The sequence below is a fragment of the Echinops telfairi genome, unplaced genomic scaffold, assembly GCF_000313985.2.
Source record: "Echinops telfairi isolate 266 unplaced genomic scaffold, ASM31398v2 ScPeMD7_19;HRSCAF=73, whole genome shotgun sequence".
Classification (NCBI taxonomy): Eukaryota; Metazoa; Chordata; class Mammalia; order Afrosoricida; family Tenrecidae; genus Echinops; species Echinops telfairi.
This window is the reverse complement of record NW_022103916.1, coordinates 8,291,472-8,310,027: the sequence shown is the minus strand read 5'-3', so window position 1 is coordinate 8,310,027 and position 18,556 is coordinate 8,291,472. Positions and strand designations below refer to the sequence as shown.

The 18,556-nt window shown below is 36.3% G+C and overlaps 1 protein-coding gene across 1 annotated transcript in view; it reads left to right on the top strand.

The window, feature by feature from the left end:
- The window catches only part of KDM6A (lysine demethylase 6A), a 178,221-nt gene that overhangs the window by 85,882 nt on the left and 73,783 nt on the right, over window positions 1-18,556 (top strand). The window contains exon 6 of the mRNA XM_045288276.1: window positions 16,779-16,782. Coding sequence (XP_045144211.1) covers window positions 16,779-16,782 — 4 coding nt within the window. The remainder of the gene's footprint in view (window positions 1-16,778; window positions 16,783-18,556) is intronic.

Genomic DNA, 18,556 nt, shown 5'->3' with positions numbered 1-18,556 from the left:
TTCCCTGCATGGCAAAAGCAGTAATTGAAAGGATTACATGTTTTGGAAAAGCAAGTTTTGTGAATTTATTACTGTAATGGTTGCCATTTTCTAAGTACCTCCATTGCAGATTATCTTGAGTTTTTCAGACAGCTAGCAAGTGATAATGAGTAAAGGAGAATGATTAAAGAATGACTTTATAATGGGTTGTAACTAATCACTAATAAGGAACTACTAAAGGTTAAAAGAACTATACTTAAAACTACGTAATTGTTCTAGAGGTTGGAAAGCTATGCAAAACCTGTTCCTACCTTTTATGAGTTTAAAAGGATTTAAAAGCTCTAACATAAGTAGATTGTGAATAATTGCTATCACACCATGGTCAAAGGTATGTGCAGTTGGGGAATAGGCCCAGGGTTCGATGTAAATAGTGTGGAGAATAGGAAAGGCTAGGAAGTTACCATTTTCTTTAAGTGTAGAGCATCATCTCTCAAACTGTATACTATGGACTGTCTGGTTTTTAAATGAAATATATGTTCAGATATGCCACCTTATATACTTAAACTTTGAAGTGTCCATTAGAAGTTTATGTTAACCATCAAAAAAGGTTTTATATTACAAAAATAAATTTGCTTGACCAATTTACAATATTCTCACAACATGTGTTGCAGAAGTGTATTTAGTGGCATTTGTAAATGTTGCTCTGGAAATATATTTGAGGGGTGGGAAGGTAATCAGATATATCCAGAATTTGGAAGGTGATTGTGAATTATCAATATAGTGGTATCTTAAATAATTCTATGGATGCAGAGTTCAATTTTCATGCCTTGCAAATGGATTTTGGGCACCTACTGTCACCTATAGTCTTTTGCAAATCTGGTATTCAAGAATTTAAGCTCTAATAACATTCATTCCTTTGCATTTGGATTTTACTATTTATAATCTTTGGGCCACACAGGTTGGTATGTTTCTTCTGTATGGGCTTAGTTGACACCTCACTTAGATGGTTGCTTGTTTGAAAAAAATAACATTTTGTATGCATATAAAAGGTTATATAATATAAAGTCCCATTTTTCAGGTTTGGTTGATATAACTGTTGAGTTTTCATCAAGGATTTACTTTCTTTTGTGCTCTGTTTGCTTATTCCAAAGGCTGGTTACTCTGTTTGATTATATAAGATGGTTGTCAGGTGCAATAGAAAAGGGTAATGCTCTCTTTCTCATGTATCATGTAGAAAGGCTTCCTAGAGTAGTGGTTTAGGTGCTTAGTGTGATGCTGCCATACAGTAAGCACACAAAAAATGTCTGATTATTATTTTATGGAGGAGATTAATTCTGGCTTCCTGCTCAAGAATGAGGAAGTGCTTTCATAGAAGCCATTCCAGCATTGTGGCCTTGTGTTTGTTTCATTGGCAAGAAATAGAACATGTGGCCATTCCTAACCAATTCCCTGTCAAAGGAGATGAGATTGCTTTTAGATCAGTTATTCCTACTCTTTGAATAGTTCAGGGCCCTCCCCAGATATCTTGTTCTTATCTAATGGAGGAGGAAGTTAAAATGTGTGTGTGGAGTGGGGATGGTCCTGTGTGTTACCTTATGTCCATGGCAGATCAGGTTGTTTCTACGTACCGTATATATTCAAGTATAAGCCCACCCAAATATCAGCCAAGGCACCTAATTTTACCACAAAAACTGCATTAAAAATGTGCTGAAAAACTCGAGTTATACACGAGTATATACAGTATTACCTTTTCTAGTGTCTAAAGAAGAAGATGGCATATGTAATACTCTTTAATGGTAAAATATTTAAATAAAGTTTATTTTCTTTCACCCATACGCAAAATGCGTTCCAGGACCTCCTGTTTGGTTTCTATCCATGGTAAAAACTTTTGCAAAATATGTCTCTCAAACATTCGTCCTCTTTGGGAATGGTATAAACAGTTTCCAGAGTAAATAAATTGATTTTAAAATTTGACTTGCTCTTTTCTGGTCTGTGAAACTGGAATAATTATAACCACCTCACAAGATTTTTATAAAGATTAAAATTTGCATGCATGAAAGTATCTGTAAAATTTCTCAGCCCTTTAGTTCCATATTTATCATCTAATTTGAGACCACTGTAGTTATTGTTTGTGAAATCTATTTTCCCAGCCCAGAATTTAATCCTTGTATATTTGTCACTCAGCCCATCCCATCCCATCCTCATAAATGTCATTAGTGCTCAGTGTACTTTTCAATCATGTGATGTAATTTTTCTAGTAAATTGGTTAGTAAAGATAACCAGTGTTTAATGAGTGATAGAAATAACAATTTTTAACTTAGAAACTAGTTTATTATTTCAACCAGGATCAATTTCAGTGTTTCAGTATTTTGTTGTTATTCTACCCTGCTTTCAATAATGTCCCTCGAGATGGATTTGATTGCCTATTTAACTCTATATAATTAATTCAGAATTTTATTTCATTATCTTTTAATGGTATTACTTAGAATTGCTTATATTCGTTATAAGTTTGAAGTAGTCTATTATTCGATGAAAGTACACTTATTTTGACAAATAGTTTTAAATAGTGCCTCTAATTTTCATATCCCGAAAGACTGTTAAAATTATTTCCTTCACGTGAGACTAATAAATAAAAATTAAGATTCAGTAAAACCCATATTCTTCAGTCAGTTAATGCCAGTGAGTATGTATTTATTTTATTTATTTATTTTAATGGAAATTGCATAGCCATTCTTCTACTGTGCTGGGTTTCCTTAAAATATGTGAATATTAGAACCTTATTGGATTTTTAAAGGTACAGTGTGGTGTGGTTTTTTTTTTTTAATATAAAAGCCTGTTTATCAATGAATATGCATTCCCTTATAATTTTGTAATTGAAGGAGAATAAGAAAGGGATAGGAAGATGTGAACTATAGAGTAATGGGTTGAACTCAAAGGAACTGTGTTAGCTTGGCTTTTTACCAGGTGTCCTTAGTGTTTTGGAAAGGATAGTACTAGAGCAGGGTGTAGTTATTCTTTGGGCTGCTAACTGCAAAGTCAGCACTTTGAAACCACCATTGGCCCTGTGGGAGAAAGATGGGGCTTTCTACTCTGGTAAGGAGTTACACCCTAGGAAACTCTCAGGGACATTTAGTTCTACCCTGTCCTATTGGGTCCTACAGAGTTGCAGTTGACTCAATGGCAATGAGTTCGGTTTTTGAGAGTGTTTTGGAGAGATCATGAAATTATAAAATGCCTACTTTGTAGGGCTGGGTGTAAAAAATACAGGGTAAAGAAGCTGGATTTATTCATCAAATCAGAAAAGACTTTTCTATACAAGCTGACAAGAAAATTGTCTTCTCCAGATTTCTCAGTTCACCCTCATATTACACAGGACAAAGTGAAATAGCAGCTTTCTTTTTAACATACTCTTAGAAACTATTTCAATTCCAGGTATCTGATTAGATCATCCCCCCCACCCCCCTAAAAAAATTTAGTGTGTTTTGGTGAAAGTTTACACAGCAAGATTAAGTTCTTATTTGACAATTTATGCACATTGTTCAGTTACGTTACATTACATTTATCACAGTATGTCAACTTTCTGTGTAATCATGTTCAGTTCATTCTCTTTCCAGCCCCAAATCTTTTGAGTATGAATACCATATATACTAGAGTATAAGCCAACCCAAATATCAGCCGAGGCACCTAATTTTACCACAAAACTGCATTAAACATGTGCTGAAATGTTTCCTCCCCGCTCCCACTATCATGATATGAATTCTACCTTGCAAGTCTGGCTAAACCAGAGGATGTACACTGGTACAGATAAGAACTGGAAATCCAGGGAATCCAGGGCGGATGATCCCTACAGGACCAGTGGTGTGAGTGGTGATACTGGGAGGGTAGAGGGAGAGTGGGTTGGAAAGAGGGAACTGATTACAAGGAACTATATGTGACCTCCTTCTTGGGGGACAGACAACAGAAAAGTGGGTGAAGGGAGACGTCGGGCAGGGCAAGATATGACAAAATAATAATTTATAAGTTATCAAGGGCTCATGAGGGAGGGGGAGCGGGGAGGGAGGGGGAAAATGAGGACCTAATGCTGGGGGCTTAAGTGGAGAGGAAATGTTTTGAGAATGATGAGGGCAATGAATGTACAAATGCGCTCTACACAATTGATGTATGTATGGATTGTTATAAGAGTTGTATGAGCCCCTAATAAAATGATTCTTTTAAATGTGCTGAAAAACTCAGCTTATACACGAGTATGTACAGTTATTTTTGTCCTTTTGGTGTCATCCTGATGGCTTTAAATAAGGTACTAATCTAATGGGCAATGTCCTTTATTTTGTGTGTCCCTCTATTTTACTAAGGTGATCTTAGAATAATCTTGATTCTAGATTAGTGGTTCTCAACCTTCAATGCCATGACCCTTTACTATGGTTTCACATGTTGTGACCCCCCCAACCATAAAATTATTTTCATTGCTACTTCATAACTGTGATATTGTTACTGTTATGAATCGGGCGACCCCTGGAAAGGGTTGCTCAATCCCCAAAGGGTCGTGACCCACAGGTTGAAAACTGCTGTTTTAGCTTTAATGAATGTCTCAGAAATATTCTGTTGTTGATAGGTCTACTTTGTCTAATTTGAGTTCTGTTCCATTCCCCCCCCCCCCGTTCTGGGACCAGCTGTTGTGCTCTTTGTCAGAATATGTGGTGGTAGCTAGGGTAGTACCTAGTTCTTCTGGTCTCCCAATTAGATGAGATTGTGGCTTTGTGTACACTTACTTCTCTGCTCTTTGAGGTTACCCTCTTACTGTTTTGCCCTTGGCAAGTAGAGATCTGTAGTTGTGTCTTAAATGGCCTCTTCACAAGTTAAGAACCAGGCACTATTTATCTTACTGGGATACACATCATGATTTTTGTGAACCATGATATGCCAGTTTACTAATTCATCTCAGGAAGCTATAGTATTCAAACCCAGAAAACCTATCTTGGTAGATGTTTGGTTGTGTCTGAGGACTATCTGTGTCTGTGTCATCGTTGAATATGTGAAAGTAAGAAAATATATAAATAAAACAAAACCCAAAACAACCATTGCTACTTCCGTTCCAGTTAATAGATATACAGGTTTATTCTAAATAAAACTTATTGAAACATGTCTCTGCAAACAGTTGATGGCTGCAGAAAAGTTCTGTCAATAGCATACATGTGTTGGTCTCATTAGGGTGGCCATGCCCCCCCCCCCCAAAAAAAATGGTTCCAATCAAAACAGTGGCTCCAGTGGTGTTTTTTTTTTGTGGGGGAGGGGGCCATGTCCTCAAAGGAATAGTCTTACTAGATTTTCTTGAAGAAATCAATAGTGATTTTAGAACTTTACTATTATGAATTAAAAATATCTTTTAAAACCACTTTATTGACATAATTTGCAACCATATAATTTAGTAGTTCAGTCACATCAAGAAGGGTTATACAATCATCACAGTTGTAAAACATTTTCGTTTGTGCACTTAATCTTTATTAGCTTCCTATTCCCCCCTCCCCCAACCTCCCCTGATATATACCCCTGTAACCATTAATTCAGTTGTCTGTATAAATTTACCTTTCATGGATTTAGTATACAGAAAAACATTTAAAGACAAACTAACAGCATTAGCAAAATAAAACAGACAAAAACCTCAATGGAAAAGAAAGAAAATAATAAACACTAGAACAAATTTAAATAGATCTCAAGGGGGATCTAATAATAGGGTGCTAAATTTTAACTTAATTTCATCTTCATCAATCAACTTTCCATTGCATTCTGCATGATAGCAAGGCCATTCACAACCTTAGTCCATAGTTAGAGGGTATTCACCAGGACCTTAATCCAAGTGTATTTCCCATTCACTTTTTTTTTTTAACTGAAACAGATATAAAATGGGTATGTTACAATTTGACCTAACTACGTCTGCCATAATCAACTTGACAGTGCTCTCTGTCTGATAACAGGGCTATTCAAATCCCTTAACTGTGATAAGAGGGGATTCGCTGGAGATCTAATCCACACGTAGACCCTCAAAAAAGTTTTTGGCCATCCACTGTCATCCATAGCCTTTTGAAAACAATTTGAACTCTGATACCATTCCCTCCTTTAGGTTGGATTTTATTACGTATTTACAATTCATGGATCACACAGGTTGGTGTGGACTTAGTTGATGCCTCCCTTAGATGACTTTTTGTTTAATAAAAAGTCTTTAAAACTCCAGAAGCTATTCTTTCTGATAGCTGAGCACCACTTAGTTTCTTCACCATACTTTGCTATAGCACCCATATCTTCAGTGGTTTTTTCATGAAGGTGAGCATCAAGCAGGACCACATCTCTTATGAAAATTTTAAGAAAATTTAAACCGCTATTGGAGAGGAAAAGGCCAGGAGAGTTGTGTGAGGAATGTTTTCCTTTATGACAGTGTACCTGCTCATTGGCATCGGGTTACAAGGGCTGTCCTATGAGAATTTTATTGGGACACTTTGCCCCACCCTCCTTCCAACCTTGATCTTACCCTTTCAGATTTTTGTTTTCCAAACTTGAAGAACATTGAAATGGAGAGTTATTTGAGTCCCGAGAGAAAACCTAAACTTTTGGTTTGATTTGGTGTCAAAGTAAGCATATCTTTAGGGAAGCATTAAAGAGATGAAAACACTGCTTCAGGTTTCATGTTTTAATTTTTTTTTTTTGTTCAGTGGGGTTTCTGTCAATTTTTGTGGCAATAGTTTTTATTTATGTGCTTTTACCTTCATATCTGTTCTCATCTTTGTATCTGCCTGTATACTAATAAATCTATACCCATCCATATGTAATCAAACACACATTTTTATTTTGGTTATGCTCATTACATCTACATTTGGTGCCACTTTTACCATCACCAAAAATAAGAAATCTCTTAAGATTTAAAACATTGCTTCCCTAATTGTACCTTAGCGCCCCCTGACGGTACTGGAATCATGGGAGGTGGGGGTATGCAAAAATAGGTACTTACACTTTATCCTGGATTATGGGCTATTGCAAGCATTTTTAGTTGCTTGGCTGGAAGGGGCCCTAAGTAATTTTTTTAAAATCTGTGGTCTACAGCATACTTTACCTTTCTCTTGTAATCAACAGTGGTGTAGTGGGTATGCTTTGGGCTACCAACTACAAGGTTAGCAGTTTGAAACCACCAGCGGCTCCGCAGGGGAAGATGGGGCTTTCTACTCTAGTAAAGAATTATAGTCTAGGAAACTCAACAGAGGCAGTTCTACAGTGTCATATAGGGTCGTGATGACTCGGCATTGCCTAGATGGCAGTGTGTTTGGTTTTGGTATATTTATCTATTCGTATAAAAAAACAATCATTGTATTTGTTCCTATATGCCTGACTTAGATCACTTAGCATTATGCTCTTCGGGTCTATGCATGTTATATTTCACAAACGTTCTTCATGGTTGTGGTGGTTTCAAAATTTGCTTATCCATTCAGGTGTTCTGGGACACTTAAGTTGTTACCATTTAGTTGGTAAAACAACAAGAACATTGCATATAGTGTTCATGTTATTTTTAAGTGTCTAGGAGCCCTGGTGATTTAGTGGCTATGCATTGGGCTGCAAACTGCAAGGTTAGTTTGAAACCACGTCCTGCTCCATTGCAAAAAGATGGGGCTTTCTAGTGAGGAAAAGGGTTACAGTCTCTGAAACCCATGGGGGCAGTTCAAAGAGGAAACTCAGGTGTACTATGCAAAATAGTTGGTAGATTTTATTTTAACTGTTATAAGTGTGAAATATCCAATAACAAAAAAATCTGAGAAGTAGGAGTACTGACTGAATTTCCATGTACTTGTATTTTTCTTGTTGTTGATTTCTAGCTTCATGTAATATGGTCAGAGAAGAAGCTTTTATGTTAGTCTTTTGAAACTTGTATAGACTTGGTTTGTATTCTAGAATATGATCTTTTCTGGAAAATGTCCATGTATGCTGGAGAAGAATGTTTATTTCCCCCCACCACCCAGTAGTTTTACTGAGATATAATCCACATCAACATGTTCATAGTTAAGTCATATTTATAGAGTTGTGTGCATCACTGTATTCAGTTCTAGTGCATCCGCCCCCCACCCCCTCCTGTATTTATTATTTGCTACTCAGTTCCCCTCAGCCTTACTCCTCCATCCTTGATAAGCTGGTTATAGCAATTATTGCTTCTGTACATCTGCCCCTTCTGTGCTTCATAAAGTGGTACACAAAGCCCCCTCCAAAGCAAAAGCAATGTACATTTTAAAAAGAAGGTAGAAAAAACTATTGGCAATATTAAAAATAAGCCCGAGAGCAACCTGTCGAGAAACAAGGAAAAAAATATTTAAACCTAGAACAAATCCAGGATAGGTTGAGAGGGAGATCAAATAATCAGGTATCGTACCATAGTTCCATCCACCATAATCAAGTTTACAATAATCCCTGTCTCATACTCTGGTTATTTACATCCCTCATCAGTGTCACAGGATCTACTAGAGTATTCTGCAGTTGTATTTTGGGTTACCACTGTCATCCATAGCCTTCTGCAAATTGGGTGTTTACAATTTAATCTCTTAGACCTTTCCCTCCTTTCTATTTGCTTATGTTCCTCTTTGGATTTCACAGGCTGGTGTGCTTCTTCCATGTGGACTTGGTTGACGCCTCAGATGGCTGCTTGTTTGAAGATGAGGCTTTAAAACCCTATATGCTATTCTTTTTGATAGTTGGGCATCATTTGCTCTCTCCACCTTACTATACTGTAGCACCCATATCTTCAGTGATCCCTTCATGGAGGCGAGTATTGAACAGGGCTAAGTCATAAGAACTAAATGTTCTTGGATTGGGGCTAGAATTAAGTGGCAGCCCAGAGTATGGCATCAAGTGGATGGTCTTCTCCCTTTTTCCCCCTTCTTGAAGGAGTGTCTCCCCGCCCCAATTATTTATTGTTCTGATGATGAAGTATTCTATATACAAGTATGTCCTCAGTGTCCATCCTTAGTGACGTTTTTGTAAACAAAAAGATGTTCTGTCAACAATTGAAAGTGATGTGTTGAAATTCCCTGCTATCACTGTAGTGTTGACTGTTTTGTCCTTCATGCTAGTATTGGTTCATTTTGCTATATTTTGCTATATCATTGCTATATTTTGGTTCATTGCTGTTAGGTATATCTATTTAATGGTCAAGTCTTCTTGATGGATTGATCCCTTTAAATGATATAATATCTATCTATATCGTAATTGACTTTGATTTACAGTCTATTTTATCTGCTATCGTGGCTACCCCTAATCTATTTTGATGACCAGTTGCATGGAATATTTTTCTCCATCTTTTTATTTTCAGTCTATTGTGCCCTTATGTGTAAGATTTGTTTCTTGGAAATGGCAAGACCACGGATTGTATTTTACATGTTTAAAATTTTGTTCTGCCAATGTATGTCTTTTGCATGGGGTTTGTGTTTAGATTACTTATGTTTAAGATTATTACTGAAAACAGTTTCTACCCCACTCATTTTGCTGTTTGGTTTTTGAGTGTTTCTTTGGACTTTTATTGGTTATTCTAATTTTGTTTGTATTTGGTTGCTTTCTTGTAATGATTTCCCCCCCTAACCTCTGGTTTTTCTTTTGTTTCCTCTCGTTTTTTTTAGTAATTACCATATTTCTTGCATTACATTTTAAAATTGCAACAACTATTCAGATATGAGTGGAATTTAATATACAACCATAAGCTATTGAGTCAGTTGCTGGTATGCTCCTACTCTGCAATGCAGGGAATTATTTAATACTGCTTTTGTAGCTATAGTCCTTGTAACTCCTGCCAAACACCCTTTTTCCTGATGAGTCTGGGTAAGAGAAGGTGGGGGAAGCTACTGATAGTATTCAATGATTCTGCTATGAGTGATTGCTAATAGAATTCATTGTGATTGCCATCGTGCTGGGTCTATAATGAACCAGCTCTGAAGGGGAATCTTACCACCAGCAAGTGAGAAGAGTCAGATTTGCAACTTGTCCTTTGGACCATGCATACCCTGTACATTGAAACTTCTTGATCCAGGAGACAGCTGTGAAGCCAGTTGGAGCAACAGGAGTGGCAGAAGTAGAAGCAAGAACCAGAGAATGTGGTAGAGTAGTGAACTTCCCAGCTTAAAGATTAGTGCCTTTGGGCTGTGGTTAAGGTAGTGTGCCTCCTTGGATATTTAATTTGAGCCTCAAAAGAGCTTTGTTACCAAGCCTTCGAAGTAGCATTTAAATTGCCTTCACAGCTGGTGCTATTGATCCTCTTCCCCACCTGTGTGGCCTGAAGACAGATGGCACCAGTGCTGGGGATTCAGCTGATTCACACCTACTTTTTTTGGTTAAGTTCAGTGAACTGGTTGTAAAAATGGGACTTTTAATCAGAATTCTCTCTAAAGTGTGTGGCTAGGAAGATGCCCAATGTGGAAATTACAAATTTGCATTCCTTACTCTTTGTCATTGTTCATCTGAGCAATGACATGTTATAAACTCCTGTAGAATGCATTCATTCCATCCATAGGTATACAAAATTTTGTTCATTCTGTCCATAGGTATAAAATGGAACCATGCTCATAATATTTATTTCTTCATTTTATAAAACTTCTTAATGCTTCTGATGGAAATACTACATTTTTATTCCCTTGTGTTTGTTACTAAAGTGAACAAAGAGAAAAAGTGCCAAACCACCAGAGGGTGACACTCTTGTCATTCGTTTCACCTTTATGTTGCTCCCCAAATTCCCATGAGATGTTATGAGTGAATTGTGTAATTCCTGAAAGTGTTCAAAGAGCTAAAAAATACTGTCAGAACAATAGCTGTAAGTTCAGCAGAAATGGAAATGGTTTTTCAAAGATGAACAGAATATGCTCAGAAAAGAGAAGTCGCCTGTTTCTTTTGTTAAGCAGTTTTATTGGCACTTCATCCACATGTCATGTAATTCAATCATGTCAAGAAGAGTTGTGCAATCATTACCACAAGCGATTTTTTAACATTTTCTTCCTTTGCTAACTGTTATTGATGTAATCATATTTTTAATTGTGGCAAAAATATACATAGCAAAATATTCTCCAGTTCCACAACTTCTACTTATATAATTCAGTGCCATTGATTTTACCCTTTGTGTTGTACAACCATTATTGATACCTGTATTAGTCTGGGTATTTTGGAGAAACAAATCCACAGCAACTCATATATAAGAGAGTTTTATGTAAAGAAAAGGTGCATCACGAAAACATCCCAACCCAATGCTGCCCAAGCCCACAAGTCCAACATTAACCCATTAACCCAACACCAGTCCACAAAGTCCTCCACCTCACAAAACAGAGGCAATGATGCCGACTGCAGGAGGAAAGCTGAGTCCGTGAACGTGTAAGCATCTCAGCACTGGCAAGGGTCTCCACACGGCTGCTCCAGCACCCAGGGCTGCATCGGGATAGATCCATGCGGCTTCTCCTTGGGGATGTCTTGGAGGAAGTCAATCTTGCAAGCTGAAGCAGGGAACTGCTAAGGCAGCTGCACCCAATACAACCATCACAAAACAAGAGACCCGAGAACTAGAAAGGCGAGGCTTCACCACCCATTTATCCCTCCGCCTTTCAACCAGCACCACATGTGATTATCGGCCAGGCTGGCACAATTAACTAATTCAATACCTTTCCAAATTATTCCACCACAATTAGCTTAAACTCCATGCTCCCTAACAAACTACTCTTCTTCACCCATGGTAACCACTGGGTTCAAGTTTGGTTTATTTTTTCCCCTGTTTATAATATGTCAGGTACAATGACTATTGTCTAATTGGCCTGTCTCTAAAGGAATTGGGTTTATACCCGTACGGTGGAAAGATGGTTAAGGATAAATCACAAAGCTGATGATACTCAGATAAAAGTGAAGAATATTGCAAGTGAGGATGCCAATCAAAAAGCAATATGGAAATATCTTAATATTTTTATTGCATTTTGTCAGGTCTCAAGTAAAATTGTTTCACTAATCTATAACTTATAGCTAGTTTTGTATACATCTTATTGTTTTTATTTATGTATTAACTTATGAAATAATAAACTACCTTTTGGTATATTTATTTTTTTATACTTAGAGTCATTAGGACAGTGAACTGATTGTTAAATTATTTGAATCACACCAATGGATACCACTCCCCTGCCACATTCTTTTTTACACCTTTCTTTCTCCATTTCTGTTAAGTGTTTTCCTAACATCAATATAGAACTGATACTTGATAATGTTTTTACAGGATTTGATATTGAGTTTATCTCATGAAAATGTTACATAATTTGTCCGTATGTATCCTCGAAAACCCACAGGGGCAGTTCTCTGGCCTGTAGGGTTGCTATGAGTTGAAATCGATTTGATGGCAGTGAGTTGGGAATTAGTTTGTTTTTTAATTGAAGAGCCTTAAAAAGGAGACAGAGAAAATTCCTCATATTGTGCTGTATATTTCTTCTAAAGTATAACTGTTTGTTCTTTATTTGTAGAATCCATATTGTCAGATTTTGCCTGGCTTTTTATGGTTGTGCATTATTATTGAGGAAATGGCAAACTTGTTCAATTCCTTTTATTTAAATGTTCTTTTCCTGTTACTCATTGGCAGTGAAACCTAGTTTCACCCAAATGTTATTTTACTGTTCCCTTTTGGCATAGAATGGTTATTGCCACTTATTTTATTTGTTTTCTCTTTTTATCTCATTTTTGGACATAAATCTTTGCTCTTTTCTTTTTTTGCTATTAATTAACTGGTACTTTGCTTTTAAATCTTTTCCACTCAGTATTCTCTGGTATTGCATGATACCTTAACTCATTTACCATCTACTTAATAATGGTTTCTCTACTTCACTTTACCTGTCCAGGTTTAATTTTCCATTTAATATTTAGTTCAACTTTGAGCTCACTTCCAAATATGATGTAATGAGAATAGGTGAAATGCTTAAGTATCTCTAAAATAATCATTTGAAGAAGAAATACCTGCTCATACACACACGTAGTAAACATTTTTTTATACTGAGAGTTTGGACATTTGAATTTCCCCATGTTTTTTCTCACATGTGTAACCAACAGAAGAAAATTTTAAATACAAAGTAATTTTTAATATTTACCCATGACTACTTGTACTTGTTATTATGAATATTTGATATTCAAATGTGGCTTTATGAAGCATTCAGTATATCTGACATCACATTTTAAAATGGTTATGTTCTAAATTAGTTGATAGTGCAAATTGTTACCAAAGTCATCTTCAGAAAATACTTTTTATCCTTTATATTAATTTGTGTATGTACAAATCTTAATATGATATGGACATAAATTGTGTACTAGATGGAAAGAACTTTGAAATTAAGATGGTACATGAATATAATTGTTCATTTTGTACACAAATTACATACACACTAGGGACTATATTTTGATTTAATTTCCTGTGTGATGTCATGTGCCTAGGAGGTAGTAGGTTTAGTTGCACCTGCGCTTCGGTGGCCCTAGTCTTCATGTTCAGTTGGGATTTCTTCCATAGATATCTAATGGGTGCATGATTTCCCTGCAACCCCTTTGTTGTGGCCCTATGCAGACTTTTGGGAGAGACAGTCCACCTTAGTCCCTATTCTGGCTACATGGAGATTTAGTAGAACTGGGCAATGTTTTGTTCTCCATGTATTGGAGCCATCTTCACAGCAACAACATACATACCTATCCTTTTGTAAAATACGAGGGTAATTAAAAAATTATTGCTGTAATGTCATAGAAATGCTTATTAAACAAATATCAAAATATGAAGCTGTTGTTTTTCCAATATATCCTCAGTGTTCATACACTCTTGAAGGGTGGTATTTAATTTACTGGTCCTGTCACATAAGTATTGGGCTGCAACCTGCAATGTCAGCAGTCCATATCCAGTAGCATGGGAGAAAGATGAGGTTGTCTGCTTCTAATTTATATCTCAGAAACCCTGTTTCACATCACTATGAATCAGAATTGTCTCGATAGTTGAAAGTTTGGGTTTATTTTTTTACACCCTTCCATGAAGAATTCTGCATTCTTCATTTTATACAAAGACATGATGGCAGTTTTGGCATCCTCATGGGACTATTGTTCTCCTTTTAAATGTTAATGAGTTTGTGGAACAAAAAGAGTGAAAGGGCAAGAGCAGTGGTGTAGGGTGGATGGGGATAAGGCTTACTAGTGAAATTCTAAGACATTTCCCTTGCTACCCTTATCTAATAAACAGAAAAATAGTTGTGATGGAAAAAATTTCCTCAACACAAACTTTGCTGGCCCTTTTCTCATCCGTGTAGCTTTACATCTTCTTAACATTTTCTCCAACAATGAGAAAATAATTTTTCCTTTGACTTGGAAGAAAAGAGTACCTGGCACAACTTCCCCATTGGACTACTTAAATTTGTCTGTAATCTAGTTGCTCTGGTAGTCTGTTTTACTCATTGTGTTCCAGAGTAGAATTGTGTTCCTTAAGGTTGTCAGTGGCTGGTGTGTTTTGTTTTATTATTTTTAAGTAGGTCATGTGACCTTTACTTGAAGGCACTACTGGCTAGACAAGACCTTCAACCTTACAATGTATTATTAACTGTATACATCACCCAGGGTCTCTTAAAAAGGCTCTGTAAAAATGGGCTATTTCCTGAGCCTGAAATAACTTTTTTGCTTTCCTCATGTATAGTTTCTTGCATTCTGTTATGTCATCTGATTGTCTTCTCTGAATTCTCAGAGCAGGTTGTTTTCTGTTTAATTCTGTAAATATTGTGTAGCAGAGTACTTGACGTATGGTAAAAGCTAACTAGCATTGTATTCCTTCCTAAAAGACTATGTCTGCATTACTTGAGTATAGGCAGCAAAACTGATTACATAACATTTGTTTACATAACCTGAAATAAAGTTTACCAGGAGAAATGTATAATTGCATAACTTCAAAATTGTGACATTTAACTCTTACAACACTGGAATAATCTGTGACCACTCTAAGCTGATTTGAACATGTTACTCTCAGACTACCGAATAAGCATATTCAATCAGGAATCCAATAATTGATTTTATTAAGATATACTTTGTCTATTAAAAAAAATGGTTTCATTGCCTGTCTTCAGTATTGAGATTACTGTGGAATGATTCTACAATGAAAAAGCTTCATGAAATATCATAGTCAACAGTCAGAAGTAAAATAATTTAAGAGAAACATGCAGTATTGAAACTTTTGAGTTTTTCGTGTTCATTACATGAGTATAGATTATTGTTTTCCCTTGAAATATAAACCCATTGGATATATAAAGCAAAAAACAAATAACTTGAAATTACCGTATATACTCGTATAAGCTGAGTTTTTCAGCACGTTTTTAATGCCGTTTTGTGGTAAAATTAGGTGCCTTGGCTGACATTCCGGTCAGCTTATACTTGAGTATAAACGGTATTGAGCAAGTGCCAGGCTTTTAAAGCAAAAGGTGACATTAGTGATAAAAATAATAGCAGAAGTTTTAATGAATCAAACCTTGCATAGATTGGACTAACAATTCTCTATAAAAAGACAATCACTATAACATTAAAAATGTCTTAGGTGGCCAATCTTGCTTAGAAATTAATTTTCTGTAGCCTGCTTTCTGCCTTGGGGTTTGTATATAGTTGGAGAAGAGGTTGCAGAAGCCTCTTCTGCATAGTAACTCGTTCACAGTACTTCAATCTTTCTTTATGAGCTATAGATGATTCCTAGCATCTTCTCTTGGTCGAAAAACTGGGAACTCTGGGTATTTTACCATAGCGTTTTCAGATTTGGGGCTGGTTATTATTTTTGATAGTCCTGTCTGCTCATTTATGTGTTAGTAGTTGCATCTATTTTTCATGTGCTTCAAATACTGGAAATTACACTGTCGTTAACATGTCATTCCCATCTGTGCTTTGTCTACCTTTAGTATGCTAAAAGATAATTGATAAAAGATAAAAACTGTTTTTCAAATATAGGATTGGTTTGTGTAGCTTTTACTTAATTTTTTATTTGTGTAGCATTTTAGCAGAAATTTATCTTTTAATAAAAGTATTACAGTGGTTTAGTTATAATAACAAAAAACTTATTAAAATTCTGCTAATTTGCTTACAGTACTTTCATTGTTCCGCAATTATTACAATGATGCTTTGAGTCATGGGGTTTCTGCACTTGCTACAAGCATGCTCTATTTTTTTAATTGTTGCTGTTTATTGTGGTTCCTCTTTCACAGTTATGGTGCTTATTAGGGAAGCAATAGGTTATATAATTCAGGTCTTTGAGATATAATTCTTTGATCAAGACAGTCTCCTCTGAATGTGCACACAGACGACACAGCTGGTGGGGTTGGGGTGGAGGCAAGTTCTTCAGCTTGGCCCCTGGCCTGATCCCCACCATGTTTGGACAAATAGTACAGTTATTTTACCTCTGTGTGTGACTGTTTTTTGTTGTTCATGAAGACTCAGTCGGTAAATTCTTTAATTCTCATATGCATCTTTTTTTAATGTGTATACTTTTGCGGAATAATTTCTTTTATAGCTTTGTTATTTGAAAATATTTGAGTTCATAGAATATGAGTTTGAGATGGTGAATCAATAACAAAATTGCTGCTTGTAAGATTCTTTAACAATAATTATATAAAACATAAATGCTCCTGCGATTGCAGGATTTTGAATATCGGTAGATTAAGTATAGGCAGATGATTCAAATGTTACCATTTTCTGCTACTCATGGAATTTTAACTCTAAGTAGTGAAACTAAAATACTGTAAGCTTGAAGTGTCTTGTTTTTTTTTCAGGTTAGTTTGTAACCTTTGATAGCTCCATTCAGAAATGTCTTTTTCTTAAATCTAAATATTAATATATGCTTGCAGAGTAGAATAAACTTAGAAATGTGGTATAATCTGAAGTGTATAGTTGCCTTGGTGCTCTTTAATAAAGCATGCTTTGCTTTCATAGTACTCATTTTAAAATAGTCTTTTCTATTGCTCTGGTAGCATGCTACAAGATGTCTGAGGGCATATTATCTGCTTAGTGTAGGCCAGAGGAAAATAAAAGCAGTTCCTGATGTGTTTAAATGTTGGATTTGTTTAATTCACTCAACTATGAAAATTTTTCACTTTTGTTGATAAATACTTAAATAGATTACATATTTAATATTTAGGGGCCTTATTTTCTCTGTACTTTATTTTGATGTATTGTTGTTAGGTGCTTTAGAGTTGATTCCAAATCATAGTGACCCTATACACAACAGAAGAAAGCACTTCCCTGCCCTGTGCCATCCTCACAATTGTTCCTATGTTTGAGCCCATTGTTGGAGCCACTGTGCGAATCCATCTTGTTGAGGGCCTTCTTCTTTGTTGCCCTCCTACTTTACCAAGCACGATACCTTCTCCAGGGACTGGTCCCTCATGTTCATAGTACAAGAGATGGAGTTTTGCCTTTTAAGGAGCATTCTGGCCATATTTCTTATAGGACAGATTTGTTTGTTCTTTTTGGCAATCCATGGTACTTTCAATATTCTTTGCTAGCATCAATTCTTCATTCATCTTTATTCATTGTCCAACTTTCACATGTATATGAGGCGATAGAAATATCTTGCCTTAAGTCAGGTGCACCTTAGTCCTCAAATACGGATCTTTTCTAGTCACTTGGCCAAGTAGCCGTCTCCTACCTTTTCTAGCATAGATGAATCAGTGCTTCCAGTGCTTCATCAGCTGTTGAAACATTGCAGTTGGGATTCCATCAATTCCTAGAGCCTTTTGGCTACTGCTTTCAGTGTAGCTTTTGAACTTCTTCCCTGAGCACCATTGGTTCTTGTTCACATAGTACTTTCTGAAATAGTTGCATGTCGACTAGTTCTTTTTGGTACATGACTCTGTGTTCTATTTTCTTTGGATACTTCTAGCATCATTCAATATTTTGTCCATAGAATCTTTCAATATTGCAACTTGAGGCTTGAAATTTTTCTTGAGTTCTTTCAGTTTAAGATATGCAGAGCATGTCCTTTTGGGGTTTTCTAACTCTAGGGTTGTGTCCTTTTTCACTATAATATTTTACTTTTTCTAGAGCTGCCCTTTGAAATTTTCTATTCAGCTCTTTGACTTCATCAATTCTTTATTTGCCTGAGCCTACTCGACAATTAAGAGCAAGTTTCAGAGTCTCTTTTGATATCAACTTTGATCCATCCATCCTCCCTTCCTTCCTACCTTTTTAATTACCTGTTGCTGTTTTCATGAATGGAATCAAGCCTGTGAAAGTAAAGGCTTCACAACAAAGCCCACATGGAAGAAACACGCCAGCATGTGTGACCATGAGCTGTCCAAGGGATCAGGTATCAAGCAAATGTGGTCAAGAAAGCTGATGGTGCCTGGCTATCAAAAAGTATAGCGTCTGGGGTCTTAAAGGCTTGAAGGTAATCAAGCAGCCATCAAGCTCCTAAGCAACAAAGCCCACATGGAAGAAGCACACCAGCCTGTTCAATCACGAGGTGTCGAAGGGATCAGGTATAAGGCATCATCAGAACAAAAAATCTTACCATAGTGAATGATGGGGGGGGTGCAGAGTGGAGACCCAA